The sequence below is a fragment of the Neoarius graeffei genome, chromosome 20, assembly GCF_027579695.1.
Source record: "Neoarius graeffei isolate fNeoGra1 chromosome 20, fNeoGra1.pri, whole genome shotgun sequence".
In the NCBI taxonomy this organism is placed as follows: domain Eukaryota; kingdom Metazoa; phylum Chordata; class Actinopteri; order Siluriformes; family Ariidae; genus Neoarius; species Neoarius graeffei.
In genome coordinates, this window is record NC_083588.1 from 47,953,213 (window position 1) to 47,967,191 (window position 13,979).

At 42.9% G+C, this 13,979-nt stretch overlaps 1 protein-coding gene across 1 annotated transcript; it reads right to left on the bottom strand.

Moving 5' to 3' along the window:
- Nucleotides 1-427: 427 nt before the first annotated feature.
- ndufa4a (NDUFA4 mitochondrial complex associated a) lies at nucleotides 428-13,459 on the bottom strand. The gene is made up of 4 exons (XM_060902650.1): nucleotides 13,325-13,459; nucleotides 1,862-1,950; nucleotides 1,379-1,439; nucleotides 428-755 (listed from the first exon to the last, which is right to left on the bottom strand). The coding sequence occupies exons 1-4, from the start codon at nucleotides 13,364-13,366 to the stop codon at nucleotides 699-701; spliced, it is 249 nt and encodes an 82-aa protein (XP_060758633.1). The 5' UTR covers nucleotides 13,367-13,459; the 3' UTR covers nucleotides 428-698.
- Nucleotides 13,460-13,979: the final 520 nt, after the last annotated feature.

Below are 13,979 nucleotides of genomic sequence, written 5' to 3' on the forward strand. Positions count from 1 at the left end.
TCCCTTAGAGAAGACTGGCTTTATTCGAAAATGATATCGGACCAGAAAGGACCATCCAAGGGACAGGGTTCAAGAGTTTAATTATAGAAGTAGCCAGCAGTCAGGACATGCCAAAGCACAAGCCCACAGCAGGAAGGGACAGAGGAGTAGAAACTTTCTCCAATTCTTTTCCCTGAGCTAAGAATACGACAGATTTTCAGCAGGGACTCCAGGAATGTCTGTCTGTACAATTCTGTCTCCTGGAAGACAGCCATTACTCGGCTCTTTCTGAAAGGTTATGCTGGTTGGAGCTATTCAGCATGACAACACTGGAGCTAATTAGTTAAGAGGGATGACTTTTCTGACTTCTTTCAGGAACTGAGGCAGCTTTTAAAGACTCTAGACTGACAAACTCACACAAACATAAGCACGACCCATAGCCACGATGTTCTCTGTACAAGGGAGATAAGCCTCCTTTATTGTGCTGCTGGAGACAACCAGAAAGAATGAGAATAAAACCAGCATAATTTAGTCCAAATAATTTACAAAAAGGTCTTAGCAAATAATTGAAGTCAAAGTTGTGCAGTTTAGCCTCTTTTCTCAAGTTGGGTTGGGGGATGCTGGAGGGAAAACGCACAGATCTCTTCTTTAATTTTCATTTTTCTCAAGCCTTTGGTCCAGCAGTGTGCAGCAGGGAGGCTTCTCCAGATCCTGGGGATTTAGAAGTCTGGCCGATCCTTCTTCAGTTTGCTGTAGTCCGTGTTCACGGAGAAAAACTGAGCAACGAAAACAAGCACAAAAAGAGAGAGAATTTTTAAATTCCCAATTTAGAAACAAGCAGCCACCTTAACGAGATCTTTGGAAAATTCAATAACGTCGAACGCTGTTTAAGTGTCTAACTCAACTCTGTATCAAATTCACATTAAGGCGAGCGCTTGATTAGATTTGTGACTACTAACGGAGTTTGCATAAAATGAGCTAATGCAAAGTTTAATGAATTAAACTCATTAAGGCTGGAGATTGGGTTCTGATACGGTCATTCGCTCCTGCCAGAACTCTTAATTTGATCCCCTTCGGCAACAGTGTAAGGCTTACACAAATTCAGCAGCCTCCAATCTTTGCTTTCAGTTTACATAAACGTAATGATCTACCTAACTCGGCAGCAAAACTGAGATGTGAGCAGATCTGTAATGTAGTGCAATGCACGTTCATTTTCACACAGATTTCTCATACGACTAACACTATTTCAATTCTAAAGTATTTGGAGGCATTAAGAAGTTGATGTCATTAATCTCAAATTTGCTTTAATTAAAAACAAACTACACAACCCCCCCACACATGGGTACTGCTTTTAGCCCTGATGCAATGTGTGCAGCATGGAAAGACTCCATCTTCCTACCTTGTACTGATCATTGGGCCCCAGTTTGTTCCAGGGTTCAGGGTTGTTCGCTTTGTCCCAGCTGTGGATGAGTGGATTAATGAATGAATAATGATTGCATGCTTGGGGAGGGGGAAATAAATAAATAAAGCCCAAAACTTAAAGCGTTAATGCCTTTAACTGCAAGGAAAAACGATGCAATCTAACGCAACCAACCAAACTTCAAGTAAAGGAAGCGTATAAAACCGCTCATTAACTTTACAAAGACAGAGACTAATGAATGTTTTACTTTAACCCTTAAAATGTTCCACTTACTGGGATTCTCCTTAAAAGTGTAGAGAGAAAAGCAAGGAGTAGATTTACAGTGCAAACATGAAAGTTAATTCTTGCTTTTTTTTTTTTTTTAAGTGCTCCCTTGAGTTAACAGGCATCATCTGTTTAATGCATCCACAAATAAAAAGCTGATGAAACGTGGCTCTGTACCAGCAGTGCTGTTGATCTTACCAGACATCAGGGTTACGGAGAGCCAGTCTCGCCAGGTAAGACAGAGACATCGTACAGCCGCCTCCGATGAAGATAAAGAGGGGGATCAGCTACAGAGAGGAAGGCAGGAAGTCACATTACTTTGCAATTCCCTTCTCATCCACCTCCATGAACTTTATACAGTTTAATAAAAAGTAAGGGGAAAAAGTGGCTGATTAAAACTGACCATGATGATCACAGCATTGACAGCAATGTTACATCCCGTGATCTAGATCTGACCATTACAGGTGCTACGAGCGTGATCAGCCCCAAAACGGGCACGTCCACATTAACACTACAGCTGATAAAGACGTCTGCTTTCAGATATCAAATCCATTACACCAAAATAATTATTTAATTTTTAATTCTTGGCTATCTTCCTAACAAGCTGTTAGATAGCCATGTATCATAACACAGAAAAACAAAACACTACATTTAAATTTAGTTACAATAACTAAATATTTCGGCTTGCAATCAGATACAGGCTGTTAAAAGATCCGTAATGGCCACGTCAGAACGGAGTCTTTATATGCAATTTCTTCCATTTTTCACTTTTCAAAGTAACCAGCTCTTCACTGCTGTCTTTACTTCTGACTGAGATACATGCAGAAGAGAAACGCACTGTAGTTCAGGAGAACATGGAGTTTTAAACTAAAAACCCGGATTCCAAAAAAGTTGAGACAAAGTACAAATTGTAAATAAAAATGGAATGCAATGATGTGGAAGTTTCAAAATTCCATATTTTATTCAGAATAGAACATAGATGACATATCAAATGTTTAAACTGAAAAAATGTATCATTTAAAGAGAAAAATTAGGCAATTTTAAATTTCATGACAACAACACATCTCAAAAAAGTTGGGACAAGGCCATGTTTACCACTGTGAGACATCCCCTTTTCTCTTTACAACAGTCTGTAAACGTCTGGGGACTGAGGAGACAAGTTGCTCAAGTTTAGGGATAGGAATGTTAACCCATTCTTGTCTAATGTAGGATTCTAGCTGCTCAACTGTCTTAGGTCTTTTTTGTCGTATCTTCCGTTTTATGATGCGCCAAATGTTTTCTATGGGTGAAAGATCTGGACTGCAGGCTGGCCAGTTCAGTACCCGGACCCTTCTTCTACGCAGCCATGATGCTGTAATTGATGCAGTATGTGGTTTGGCATTGTCATGTTGGAAAATGCAAGGTCTTCCCTGAAAGAGACGTCGTCTGGATGGGAGCATATGTTGCTCTAGAACCTGGATATACCTTTCAGCATTGATGGTGTCTTTCCAGATGTGTAAGCTGCCCATGCCACACCCACTAATGCAACCCCATACCATCAGAGATGCAGGCTTCTGAACTGAGCGCTGATAACAACTTGGGTCGCCCTTCTCCTCTTTAGTCCGAATGACATGGCGTCCCTGATTTCCATAAAGAACTTCAAATTTTGATTCATCTGACCACAGAACAGTTTTCCACTTTGCCACAGTCCATTTTAAATGAGCCTTGGCCCAGAGAAGACGTCTGCGCTTCTGGATCGTGTTTAGATACGACGACTTCTTTGAACTATAGAGTTTTAGCTGGCAACGGCGGATGGCACAGTAAATTGTGTTCACAGATAATGTTCTCTGGAAACATTCCTGAGCCCATTTTGTGATTTCCAATACAGAAGCATGCCTGTATGTGATGCAGTGCCGCCTAAGGGCCCGAAGATCACAGGCACCCGGTATGGTTTTCCGGACTTGACCCTTACGCACAGAGATTCTTCCAGATTCTCTGAATCTTTTGATGATATTATGCACTGTAGATGATGATATGTTCAAACCCTTTGCAATTTTACACTGTCGAACTCCTTTCTGATATTGCGCCACTATTTGTCTGCGCAGAATTAGGGGGATTGGTGATCCTCTTCCCATCTTTACTTCTGAGAGTCGTTGCCACTCCAAGATGCTCTTTTTATACCCAGTCATATTAATGACCTATTGCCAATTGACCTAACGAGTTACAATTTGGTCCTCCAGCTGTTCCTTTTTTGTACCTTTAACTTTTCCAGCCTCTTATTGCCCCTGTCCCAACTTTGAGATGTGTTGCTGTCATGAAATTTCAAATTAGGGCCTCCGATTTTTCGCGATCGCGGAAAACGGACGGAAATCGTGGAAATTGGGGTCAGAAACGGAATTAGTGCTCAGAAACGGAATCTACGGAACCCCTCTGGTGACATGGGTGGAAAAAAAAAAATTCCATGGCCAAGAGTTAATAACGCGCGGGAATGAGATCCTATTCCGTGGCCACAACTTGCTTAATGCGTGGGAACGAGATGATTATTGGGTGGCCATGAATTAATAACGCGTGGCCACGAGATGATTCAAGTTCCAGCCTGATAGGATGATGTCCAGTTTTTGAGTGGCCGTCAATTGTTTTTTTTTTAAAGATTTTTTTTTGGGCTTTTTGCACCTTTATTGGATAGGACAGTGTAGAGACAGGAAATGAGCGGGAGAGAGAGAGAGACGGGAAGGGATCGGGAAATGACCTCGGGCCGGAATCGAACCCGGGTCGCCCGCATTCATGGTATGGCGCCTTAACCACCTGAGCCACGACGCCCCCCAGTGGCCGTCAATTGTGCAATAAACACAGGATTTATCCTGTATGATGAAATCTATAACTTCCCCGAGGTCAGCATATTGTCTACGTTTGAGCCCGTGCTTTCTGAGCAGCCGAATTAAGTGTCTCTTGCTCAGAAATACTCCATGTCTAACTGCAAGTGATTTAAGGATATTATAATTCATTCCTAGATTAAAATAAAATCAGATCAAACTTGTCCATATTTGCGGCTGAAGCTACTGATGCCAAAAAGTCAACTGTCTCAGTGATGAAATGACTAACACTTCTTGTGGCCACGCGTTATTAATTCGTGGCCACCTAATCATCATCTCGTTCCCATGCATTAAACAAGTCGTGGCCATGGAATAGGATCTCGTTCCCATGAGTTATTAACGCGTGGCCATGGAATATTTTCAAGCACAAAGGAACTCCTAATGCTGTATTATAATGGTGATCCTGAAGGCAGATTTTGAACAGTCAGATTTCCATTAGTAGTTTGCACCAAGGCTTTTCAGTTTAACATTATATAATAGCAACTGATTATTTTCATGATTTAATGGCTTATGTTCTTAAATAAGAAGTTATGTTCCGAAGAATGATTTTCTATATAGAGAGAGTTTGAAGACTTGTGCATTATTAAATGAATAATTTACAGGCAAAATGTAAATTAAACTAAGAGTTAACTGTTAAATAATTTGAATCATTTAAAGTATATATTAAATGGACACTGTCACACACTGTTAGACCTGTCGCTGCACTGAAAACATGTAAGCATAACAACGAATAAAAGTTTGAAAAACATGGATAAAATGATAACTGCGATTTAAATAAAACAATGTACATGTATAAAGAGTAAGGATAACCATAAAAGTATTAATATAAAGTTTTAAAGAAAATAGCAGGAGCCAGTCAACAATCAAGTTAACAGCAGTAATTAACTACAGTCTTAAATAAATGAAAAACACATTTTCAGTGAAGTGAAATTTAGTGTTGATTCTAAGGTGCATTAAGATATTAGACTGTGTACAGAAAGTTTAAAGCTTTATATGAAGTTGTACTACAGCAGGCCAGTAAAGCAGCATTACAGGGATAGATGCACAAGGACAACAAACATGCAGATGCCTCCCAACACCAGTTATCTGAAACATAACATTTCATGCATTTATTACATGCACTTAAAAATTCTGATTCTGAATTACCGTATTGGCCCGAATATAAGACGAGGTTTTTTGCTCTAAAAATAGATCTAAAAAGGGGGAGGGTCGTCTTACATTCGCGGACTAGACAAAATGCCATCGAAAACAACATTTTACAACGAGTGTTTTGACTTGTAATAACACCACACAATGAATCGGCCACCGTCCCTCACGCATTATCACAACAAAAAATAAAAATGGAGAAGACACGAGACTGTCTTGAACAAAGTGGTTCAAAGTCAGGACAAATTAATCAAATGCTTAGACGGAATTATGACGCCAATTTTAAAATGATGGTAGTGAATGCAGCGGAATCGTCCAATAATTGTCAGGCTGCCAGAAAATTTGGGGTCATGGAGTGCAATGTTCGTCGGTGGCGAGCACAAAAGGACCGCCTTCGGAATGCTAACAGTCAAAGAAAAGCTTTCCGTGGACCTCAAAGCGGTCGTTTCGAGGAAATTGACAGACGAGTCTGTCAATATGTGACGGAAAAACGTCAAGAAGGAATGCCCGTAACCCGAGCAATAATACAGCTTAAGGCTTTGGAGATAGCCAAGGAGCTGAATATCCCCCCAGCTGAGTTCAAGGCGAGCCTGGGGAGGGTCAAAAGAACGATGAGGCGCAACGGACTATCACTGAGGCGCCGAACAAGCCTGGCCCAGCGCCTGCCCTCAGACTTCGAGGACAAGCTGCTGAGTTTTCAGCGGCATATCATTAAATTAAGGAAAACGCACTCCTATCCCCTCAACCAAATCGGCAATGCCGATCAGACCCGTTTTTTTTTTTTATATGCCATCTTCGGTGACCGTGGCAAAGCGAGGTGACAAATCAGTCCTTGTGCGCTCGACGGGAAATGAAAAAAGCAGGGTCACTGTCATGTTGACATGTCTTGCGGACGGTACTAAACTTCCTCCCTACCTGATTTTGAAGCGAAAGACTATCCCTAAGGAGGCCATGCCAGCTGGCATTATTGTGCGTGCACAGGAGAGGGGCTGGATGGACACTGAGCTGGTGGTAGACTGGCTGAAAGTTGTGTGGGGTAGGCGACCTGGTGCGCTTTCAAAAAAGCGGAACATGCTCGTTCTGGATGCTTTCCGTGGCCACCTATCGGAGCAAGTGAAAGCGCAAGTGCAGAAAATGAACGGGGATCTTGTGATCATCCCAGGCGGAATGACGAGCCAACTGCAGGTGCTGGATGTTGTCGTCAACAAGCCCTTTAAAGATAATCTACACAAGTAGTACACGGAGTGGCTCCTGTCAGGTAACCACGCACTCACACCAACGGGGAAAATTCAGAAGCCTGCAGTGCGCCTGCTTTGTGAGTGGATCCTGCAGGCATGGCATGCCATTTCGCCAGAGAGCATCGCTCATGGGTTCAAGAAGTGCTGCATATCGAATGCATTAGATGGATCCGATGACGACATCCTGTGGGAGGGACTGGTGCAGCAACATCAAAGTGACGACGATAGTGAGAGTGATAGCGATGCAGAAGATCTTTGTGCTTAGTGGCTGTTTGTTTTCATGTTTTGCTGTTTTAAGCAATAGTTCATTCTTCTTTGTATTTTTTGCTGCTTTCTTGGGCAATGTTGTGCTCCATTGGCATGGGATCCATTTAGGCCTAAATCTGATGAATTGAATAGGAGATGGTAGCAATATTCTGTTTTAATTAAAGCTTGCTGTAGTTCAGCCTCAAAGTGTTTTTTGGCATTTAAGCAAAGTGTTCATACTATGGCTACTGTGCAATATCTTGTGGTAAATGTGAAAAATAAATCCTCTACCTCAATGAATTATAAACAGACAAAACTGATTGATTTTCAAATAAATAAGTTTTCTATATGAAATTTGGTGTCATTTTTTTTTCCCAAAACATGAGCCTGGAAGGGGGGGGGGGGGGGGGGGGGGGGGGGGTCGTCTTATATTCGGGCCAATACGGTATGTATTTTATATGTTGAAAATCTAAAAATGCCAAATTTGTCATTTGAGCATATAACTGAAACAAATTGCCTGAAATGGAATTAGCCATTCTCTGAAACGGAATTTAATACGTTTTTTGAAACGGAAACTAGGAGGCTCTATCAAATGAGCCAATATTTGGCATAACATTTCAAAATGTCTCACTTTCGACATTTGATATGTTGTCTATGTTCTATTGTGAATACAATATCAGTTTTTGAGATTTGTAAAATTATTGCATTCCGTTTTTATTTACAATTTGTATTTTGTCCCAACTTTTTTGGAATCGGGGCTGTATATAGAGTAGAAAGGGTCCCCCCCCCAAAAAAAAAGCCACTACACATACGAAAACAAAAGCATTTACATACTATTTATAAAATATAACAAGGCTGTAGACCTTTTAACAGTTTACACCAAACTTGATCATTTTTAAGCTCATTAACTGGACTATGAAAAAGGAAAATGAAGCAGCATCATTAGGGAGGCTGCGTGCACAATAAGAGAACATATAAAAGGCAAAGCAGTCCATGTATTACTTTTCCCTAAACATTTTTTGAAAATAGTTGTTGTTTTTTTTTTAAATATACTTAAGGTCTGATTGCCCAAAGTCTAAGGAATCAAAAGTGAATTTACATTCCATGGCACATCATTATCGGATCTCTACCATCTAGGAGAAAAGAACTTGCTCATAGAAATTATCACTCACTCCTATCAACAACTCAAATTTATTCTTTATTTAAAAAAAAAAAAAACACCCACTCTTGCAGCTGGAAAGCTGTATCATGAGCCAAATGTTCATCGTTTCCCAATAATCACCACTGTCCATCAGATCACCACTGCCCCCCGGACAAATCACCGATCACCATTGCCCCCGACAATCACCACTGTTCTCGATGATCCCCAATCACCACTATCAGGCATGAAAACGGGTCAGGGGTGAAAAAGGTGAGAAGGGTGCGAGAGTGGTGACGTGGCCTCTGGTGTTGTTTTTATTTTGTTTGGGGGGTCCTCGCTCAGAATAAATATTATAGCCTCCTTACTAAGTATACTGTATTGACATTTGCACAAGGACATACAGTACAAATACATGTAGTTATAGTGAAATTATGCCCTGGAAAAAAATGCGAATAATAGAACGAAGAAAGTGGAGAACACACAAGGAAGTGTGATCATTTTTTCCTTTTATTTGCCTGGACCACCAGTGTCTTCATGGCCCGCTTTCGCCGAGTTGCCACATGTTTCAGCCTTGCCCGCTTCTCTCCTTCAGCAGTCTGTTTCTTGGCCTGCTGAGCACTGCAAGTTGCTTGAGAGCCATACTTGCTCTGCTGCTTTTCCTCCTTGTTCACCCTCTGCTGGTGTTTGTATATGGCTGCTGCAGAGTTAATGTCCTGTCCACTTCCCCAAACTTCACGTCCTCCCTTCTAAAGAGCTGCATAGCTGTCTTCCCCCTGGACATCAGCGTGTACTTGACTGTCTGTATTGCATTAAATATTTCCACATTCATGTTGCCACTCCTTTGATCAATTACATCATTCATCAGACTAAATGAGGACTCGACTCTAGGTCCATGAAAGATGGAGGGGCAACACTTAACCAGTGCACCCAGGGAAGGGTACTTGTCTGGTTTGTCGAAGACATGACCCCACCACTCCACGATGCTCTCTCCCTCCTTGAAGCTGGGGATGGCCAGGTCTACACTGAACCGCACAAGTTCCCTCTGGATATCCTGGTCTGCTGGCAAGAGGTGCCCCAGCATACCACTCAGCCTGCCGAGATATGGAAGTACCTGCAGCTTTCAGTTCTTTTTAAATCAAGGCTGAATACTTTCTTCTTTGCTGCTGTCTTTTATTAAATCAAATTTGAGACTTTTAATTTGATTTCTTTCAGCACAGACAGCACTACAAAATGGCGTCTCCACTATACAGTGCCCTATATAGTGAGTAGCGAGCAATTTCGGACACAGGGATTATTAAAAGACGCGCGCGCCCTCTTTCGAATGCTGACGTAATCAAGCCGGAAGTTTTGTTTGTTTTGATAGCAATCAGGAAAGTTTGAAAAAGTAGGAAATTCAGTCCGATGACTCAATCCAGCTTCCGGTGGTCTGGTCTGCACTCTGACTGATGTGTGCACGCTCTGGCCAGCAGGAGAAGAGGCGCGAAATGATGCTGCTTTCCCTTCACAGCAAGATGTACTCGTTGCTATGGCGTCAATATCAAAGCAGGAGGTGGAGGCGCAAACCGGCACGAGCTGTCTATGGGTGCGAAGCGACCTCCTTGCCCTTTGGGTCAATATCAACCACCCCCCCAATTTTTCTCCTCATCGGATCTACACGATTCACGTAGGTCACCCATTTTGGTTTCAAAACGGCGAATTTTGCCGAAAGGTGAGGGATTTTCATGTATGACTATCCCCATCACTGATCACCACCGTTTGTCCATTCAAAAATGTTTGCTGTTCATTCTAAACTCTCTCCTTTGCTATAGCTACATGTAATAAAAGTAACTATTTCCCAACTATTTACTACCACTGCTTTGTTGTCTGGTTTCTTGATAGAAATTATATTTTGCAAATACATAAAATAGTTACTCTGTGGTGACAAACGAAAAAAAAAATAATAATTCACAGTAATTTATGAACAAGACCCCGAGATACTTGAACTTGACTTGGGACAGTGACTCACTCCCAACCGGGAAGGAGCACTCCACCATTTTCTGGTAGAGAACATGGCCTCAGACTTGGAGGTGCTGACTCATCCCAGCCACTTCAATCTCTGCTGCAAACCGTCCCAGTGCTTGCTGAAGGTCATGCTCTGAAGAAACCAAAAGAACCACATCATCTGCAAAGAGCAGAGATGCAATTCTGAGGTTCCCAAACCGGACACCCTGCTCACCCCAGCTGCACCTTGAGATCCCATCCATGGACGTTGTACTGGTCCATCATGGTGAAGAGGGAGCTGAGCCGGAAAGCAAAGCTTTCAATTTACCAGTCAATCTACATTCCAACCCTCACCTATGGTCATGAGCTTTGGGTAGTGACCGAAAGGATGAGCTTGCAGATACAAGCGGCTGAAATGAGCTTTCTCCATAGGGTGGCTGGGCTCACCCTTAGAGATAGGGTGAGGAGCTCAGACATCCGGAGGGATCTCGGAGTAGAGCCGCTGCTCCTTCATGTCAAGAGGAGTCAGCTGAGGTGGTTCGGGCATCTGATTAGGATGCCTCCTGGACACCTTCTTTTGGAGGTTTTCCGGGCATGTCCAACTGGGAGGAGACCTTGGGGTAGGCCCAGAACACGCTGCAGAGATTACATAGCTCATCTGGCCTGGGAGATCCACCTTGTAATCCCCCAGGAAGAACTGGAAAGTGTTCCCTGAAATACCCTGCTGCCACCACGACCTGACTTCAGACAAGTGGAAGAAAATGGATGGATGGAGTAATTTATAATCCATTATCTAACAGTAATTTATAAGAAAGAAAGCACAACTTTATTCATCACACACTTCCTCTCTGCATTTAACCCATCTGATGCAGTGAACATACACACGAGCAATGAGCACACACACATACCCAGAGCAGTAGGCAGCCATGCTAACAGCACCCAGGGAGCAGTTGGGAGTCAGGTGCCTTGCTCAAAGCCATCCCATATTAACCTAACCACATGCTTTTGGACTGTGGGGGAAACCGAAGCACCCAGAGGAAACCCACGCAGACAATATGCAAACTCCACACAGAAAGGCCGTCACCGGCCGCTGGGCTCGAACCCAGAACCTTCTTGCTGTGAGGCAACCGTACTAACCACTACACCACCATGCCACCCATAATCTGTTATCTTCTGATAAAACTTCTCTTCCAAGTGCCTTCCTTTTTCATGCAACTTCTGTTTAATATACAATTGATTATGGGTAATAATTTAATATGCAGGGCGGCACGGTGGTGTAGTGGTTAGCGCTGTCGCCCGACAATAAGAAGGTCCGGGTTCGAGCCCCGTGGCTGGCGAGGGCCTTTCTGTGTGGAGTTTCCATGTTCTCCCCGTGTCCGCGTGGGTTTCCTCCGGGTGCTCCGGTTTCCCCCACAGTCCAAAGACATGCAGGTTAGGTTAACTGGTGACTCTAAATTGACCGTAGGTGTGAATGTGAGTGTGAATGGTTGTCTGTGTCTATGGCCAAGTTTACATTAGACCATATCTGTCTCGTTTTCTTTGCGGATGCACTGTCCGTTTACATTAAAACGCCTGGAAACGCCGGGAAACGGGAATTCGCCAGGGTCCACGTATTCAATCCAGATCGTGTCTGGTCCGGTGCTGTGTAAACATTGAGAATACGCGGATACGCTGTGCTGAGCTCTAGCTGGCGTCGTCATTGGACAACGTCACTGTGACATCCACCTTCCTGATTCGCTGGCGTTGGTCATGTGACGCGACTGCTGAAAAACGGCGCGGACTTCCGCCTTGTATCACCTTTCATTAAAGAGTATAAAAGTATGAAAATACTGCAAATACTGATGCAAATACTGCCCATTGTGTAGTTATGATTGTCTTTAGGCTTGCCATCCTTCCGCTTGCAAGTGGTAAGTGACGCACATGCCCGATATGCGCTGGGATCACACACACAGCGGCTCAGTCCCGAATCACAGCTCGTGCGCTCCACTCACGCGCTCTGTGAGCTGCGCAGGGCTGGAGTGCGCACCCTCCAGAGGGCACTCGCTGTTCAGGGCGGAGTGATTTGGAGCGCAGGATGCCTGCGGAGCCGAGCGTATCCATGTACTGGCGTTGCTGTGTGCACGCGAATCGTGTATTGGCATTGCTGTGTGCACGCTAATCGTTTTAAAAACGTTAATCTGATGAGCCGCTGATACGGTCTAATGTAAACCCCACCTATGTGTCAGCCCTGTGATGACCTGGCGACTTGTCCAGGGTGTACCCCGCCTTTCACCCGTAGTCAGCTGGGATAGGCTCCAGCTTGCCTGCGACCCTGTAGAACAGGATAAAGCGGCTAGAGATAATGAGATGAGACGAGAAATTTAATATGCAAATTAGTACGTGACGTCATCCGGTGACTTCTACCGACTTTGCAGCTTCAGTTACTTTCCCCTGAAAAGAGGCGCTGATCCGAGTGCCGTTCGAGAAGTTACTGTCCAAAGCAGTGTGACTGATGACAGACTTGTTCCAGCAGTGTGTGGAGCGGACAGATGTGATTAAAACACCGCTAACAGCTGCATGCAACTCTTTGACCTCGGCGCGCGCACACAGTGTCCTCTACGTCCTCCGCGTTAGCACTGCTAGCTTTTAGCTCTGTCGCTAGCACAGCTTCTCATTTAATTAACTCGAACAAATTTAAAACTTAACTTTTAAATCCATGACATGTCCAAAGAACACAACTGTAGTGGTGGTTTTTTTTTCTTCCTTTGCTCAAATAATTTCTCAGCGCGTCCTCGAACGACTTTAACATTTCTTCAGACGCTAATTTACGTCACACGCTAGAGGTTTCATAACTTTTTTTTGTTATTAAAAAAAATTATAGCTTTTAAACACCATCTTAAAAGCATTAAATGTCCTCATTCAAGTTATACTAATTTAAAGTTGCTAATTTCGCGAGTTAGCCACCTTGCTAGCGTCTTTATCCTTCGAGCTAATCAGTTTTAGCATGACGAACCTCGCTAATAAAACTCAGTAAACTGCTAACTAGTGTTTTAATTGTATCGTGTTTGGTTTTACTTACAGCCGGGTGGCTTCTCAGCTGTCGGCTCACTATGCTAAACATTCTCGTTCTCCCAAAAAGTTTCACACAACAACAACAGGTTCCACTGCGGCCTTCCCGAGAGTCACACTGAGCTATTTGGCTAAGGCTAATACCCGCAACGCTGAGGTGACGTCACTTCAAGGCAGACATAGGTACTTTAAAAAGTGCCTGTCTAAAATTCTATTGTACCCAGTTCTCTTTCGCTAGTCACTGATACCTGTGTTTACTTTATGATTAATAACTCGGACTATTTAAAGTAATTGTTTGTTTATATATATATATATATATATATATATATATATATATATATATAATGTTAATCACGTGGCTGTTTTTCAGACGCTTTCAAAAGGCAATATCTTGGACACCCAATCCTGTCAGTGTAAATTTCAAAATCATCTTACGCTCAAATGTCCACAGCTCTGAGATCCGCTGTCCTCATACAAGTGGACAGTATAACTCAACATAATATTTCAGACACCACTTCCAGTCTGGGTTATGTCCAAACCGCATAATTCTGGAGCAAATAGCACACTATTTATGGACACTTCACCAATCATAACCATAAGACGATGTTCATAATATTAGCACATTCATAATAAAATCACATATAAATGTGCTTTTTTTTGGACAT

What these genes read in the sequence shown, in the direction of transcription:
- ndufa4a (XM_060902650.1), bottom strand. Translation starts at nt 13,366, where the DNA reads ATGTTTAGCATAGTGAGCCGACAGCTGAGAAGCCACCCGGCT. An exon ending in AGCTGAGAAGCCACCCGGCT is followed by an intron (nt 1,951 to 13,324) that starts GTAAGTAAAACC and finishes TCCTCTCTGTAG; the next exon opens with CTGATCCCCCTCTTTATCTT. An exon ending in GGCCCAATGATCAGTACAAG is followed by an intron (nt 756 to 1,378) that starts GTAGGAAGATGG and finishes TTCGTTGCTCAG; the next exon opens with TTTTTCTCCGTGAACACGGA.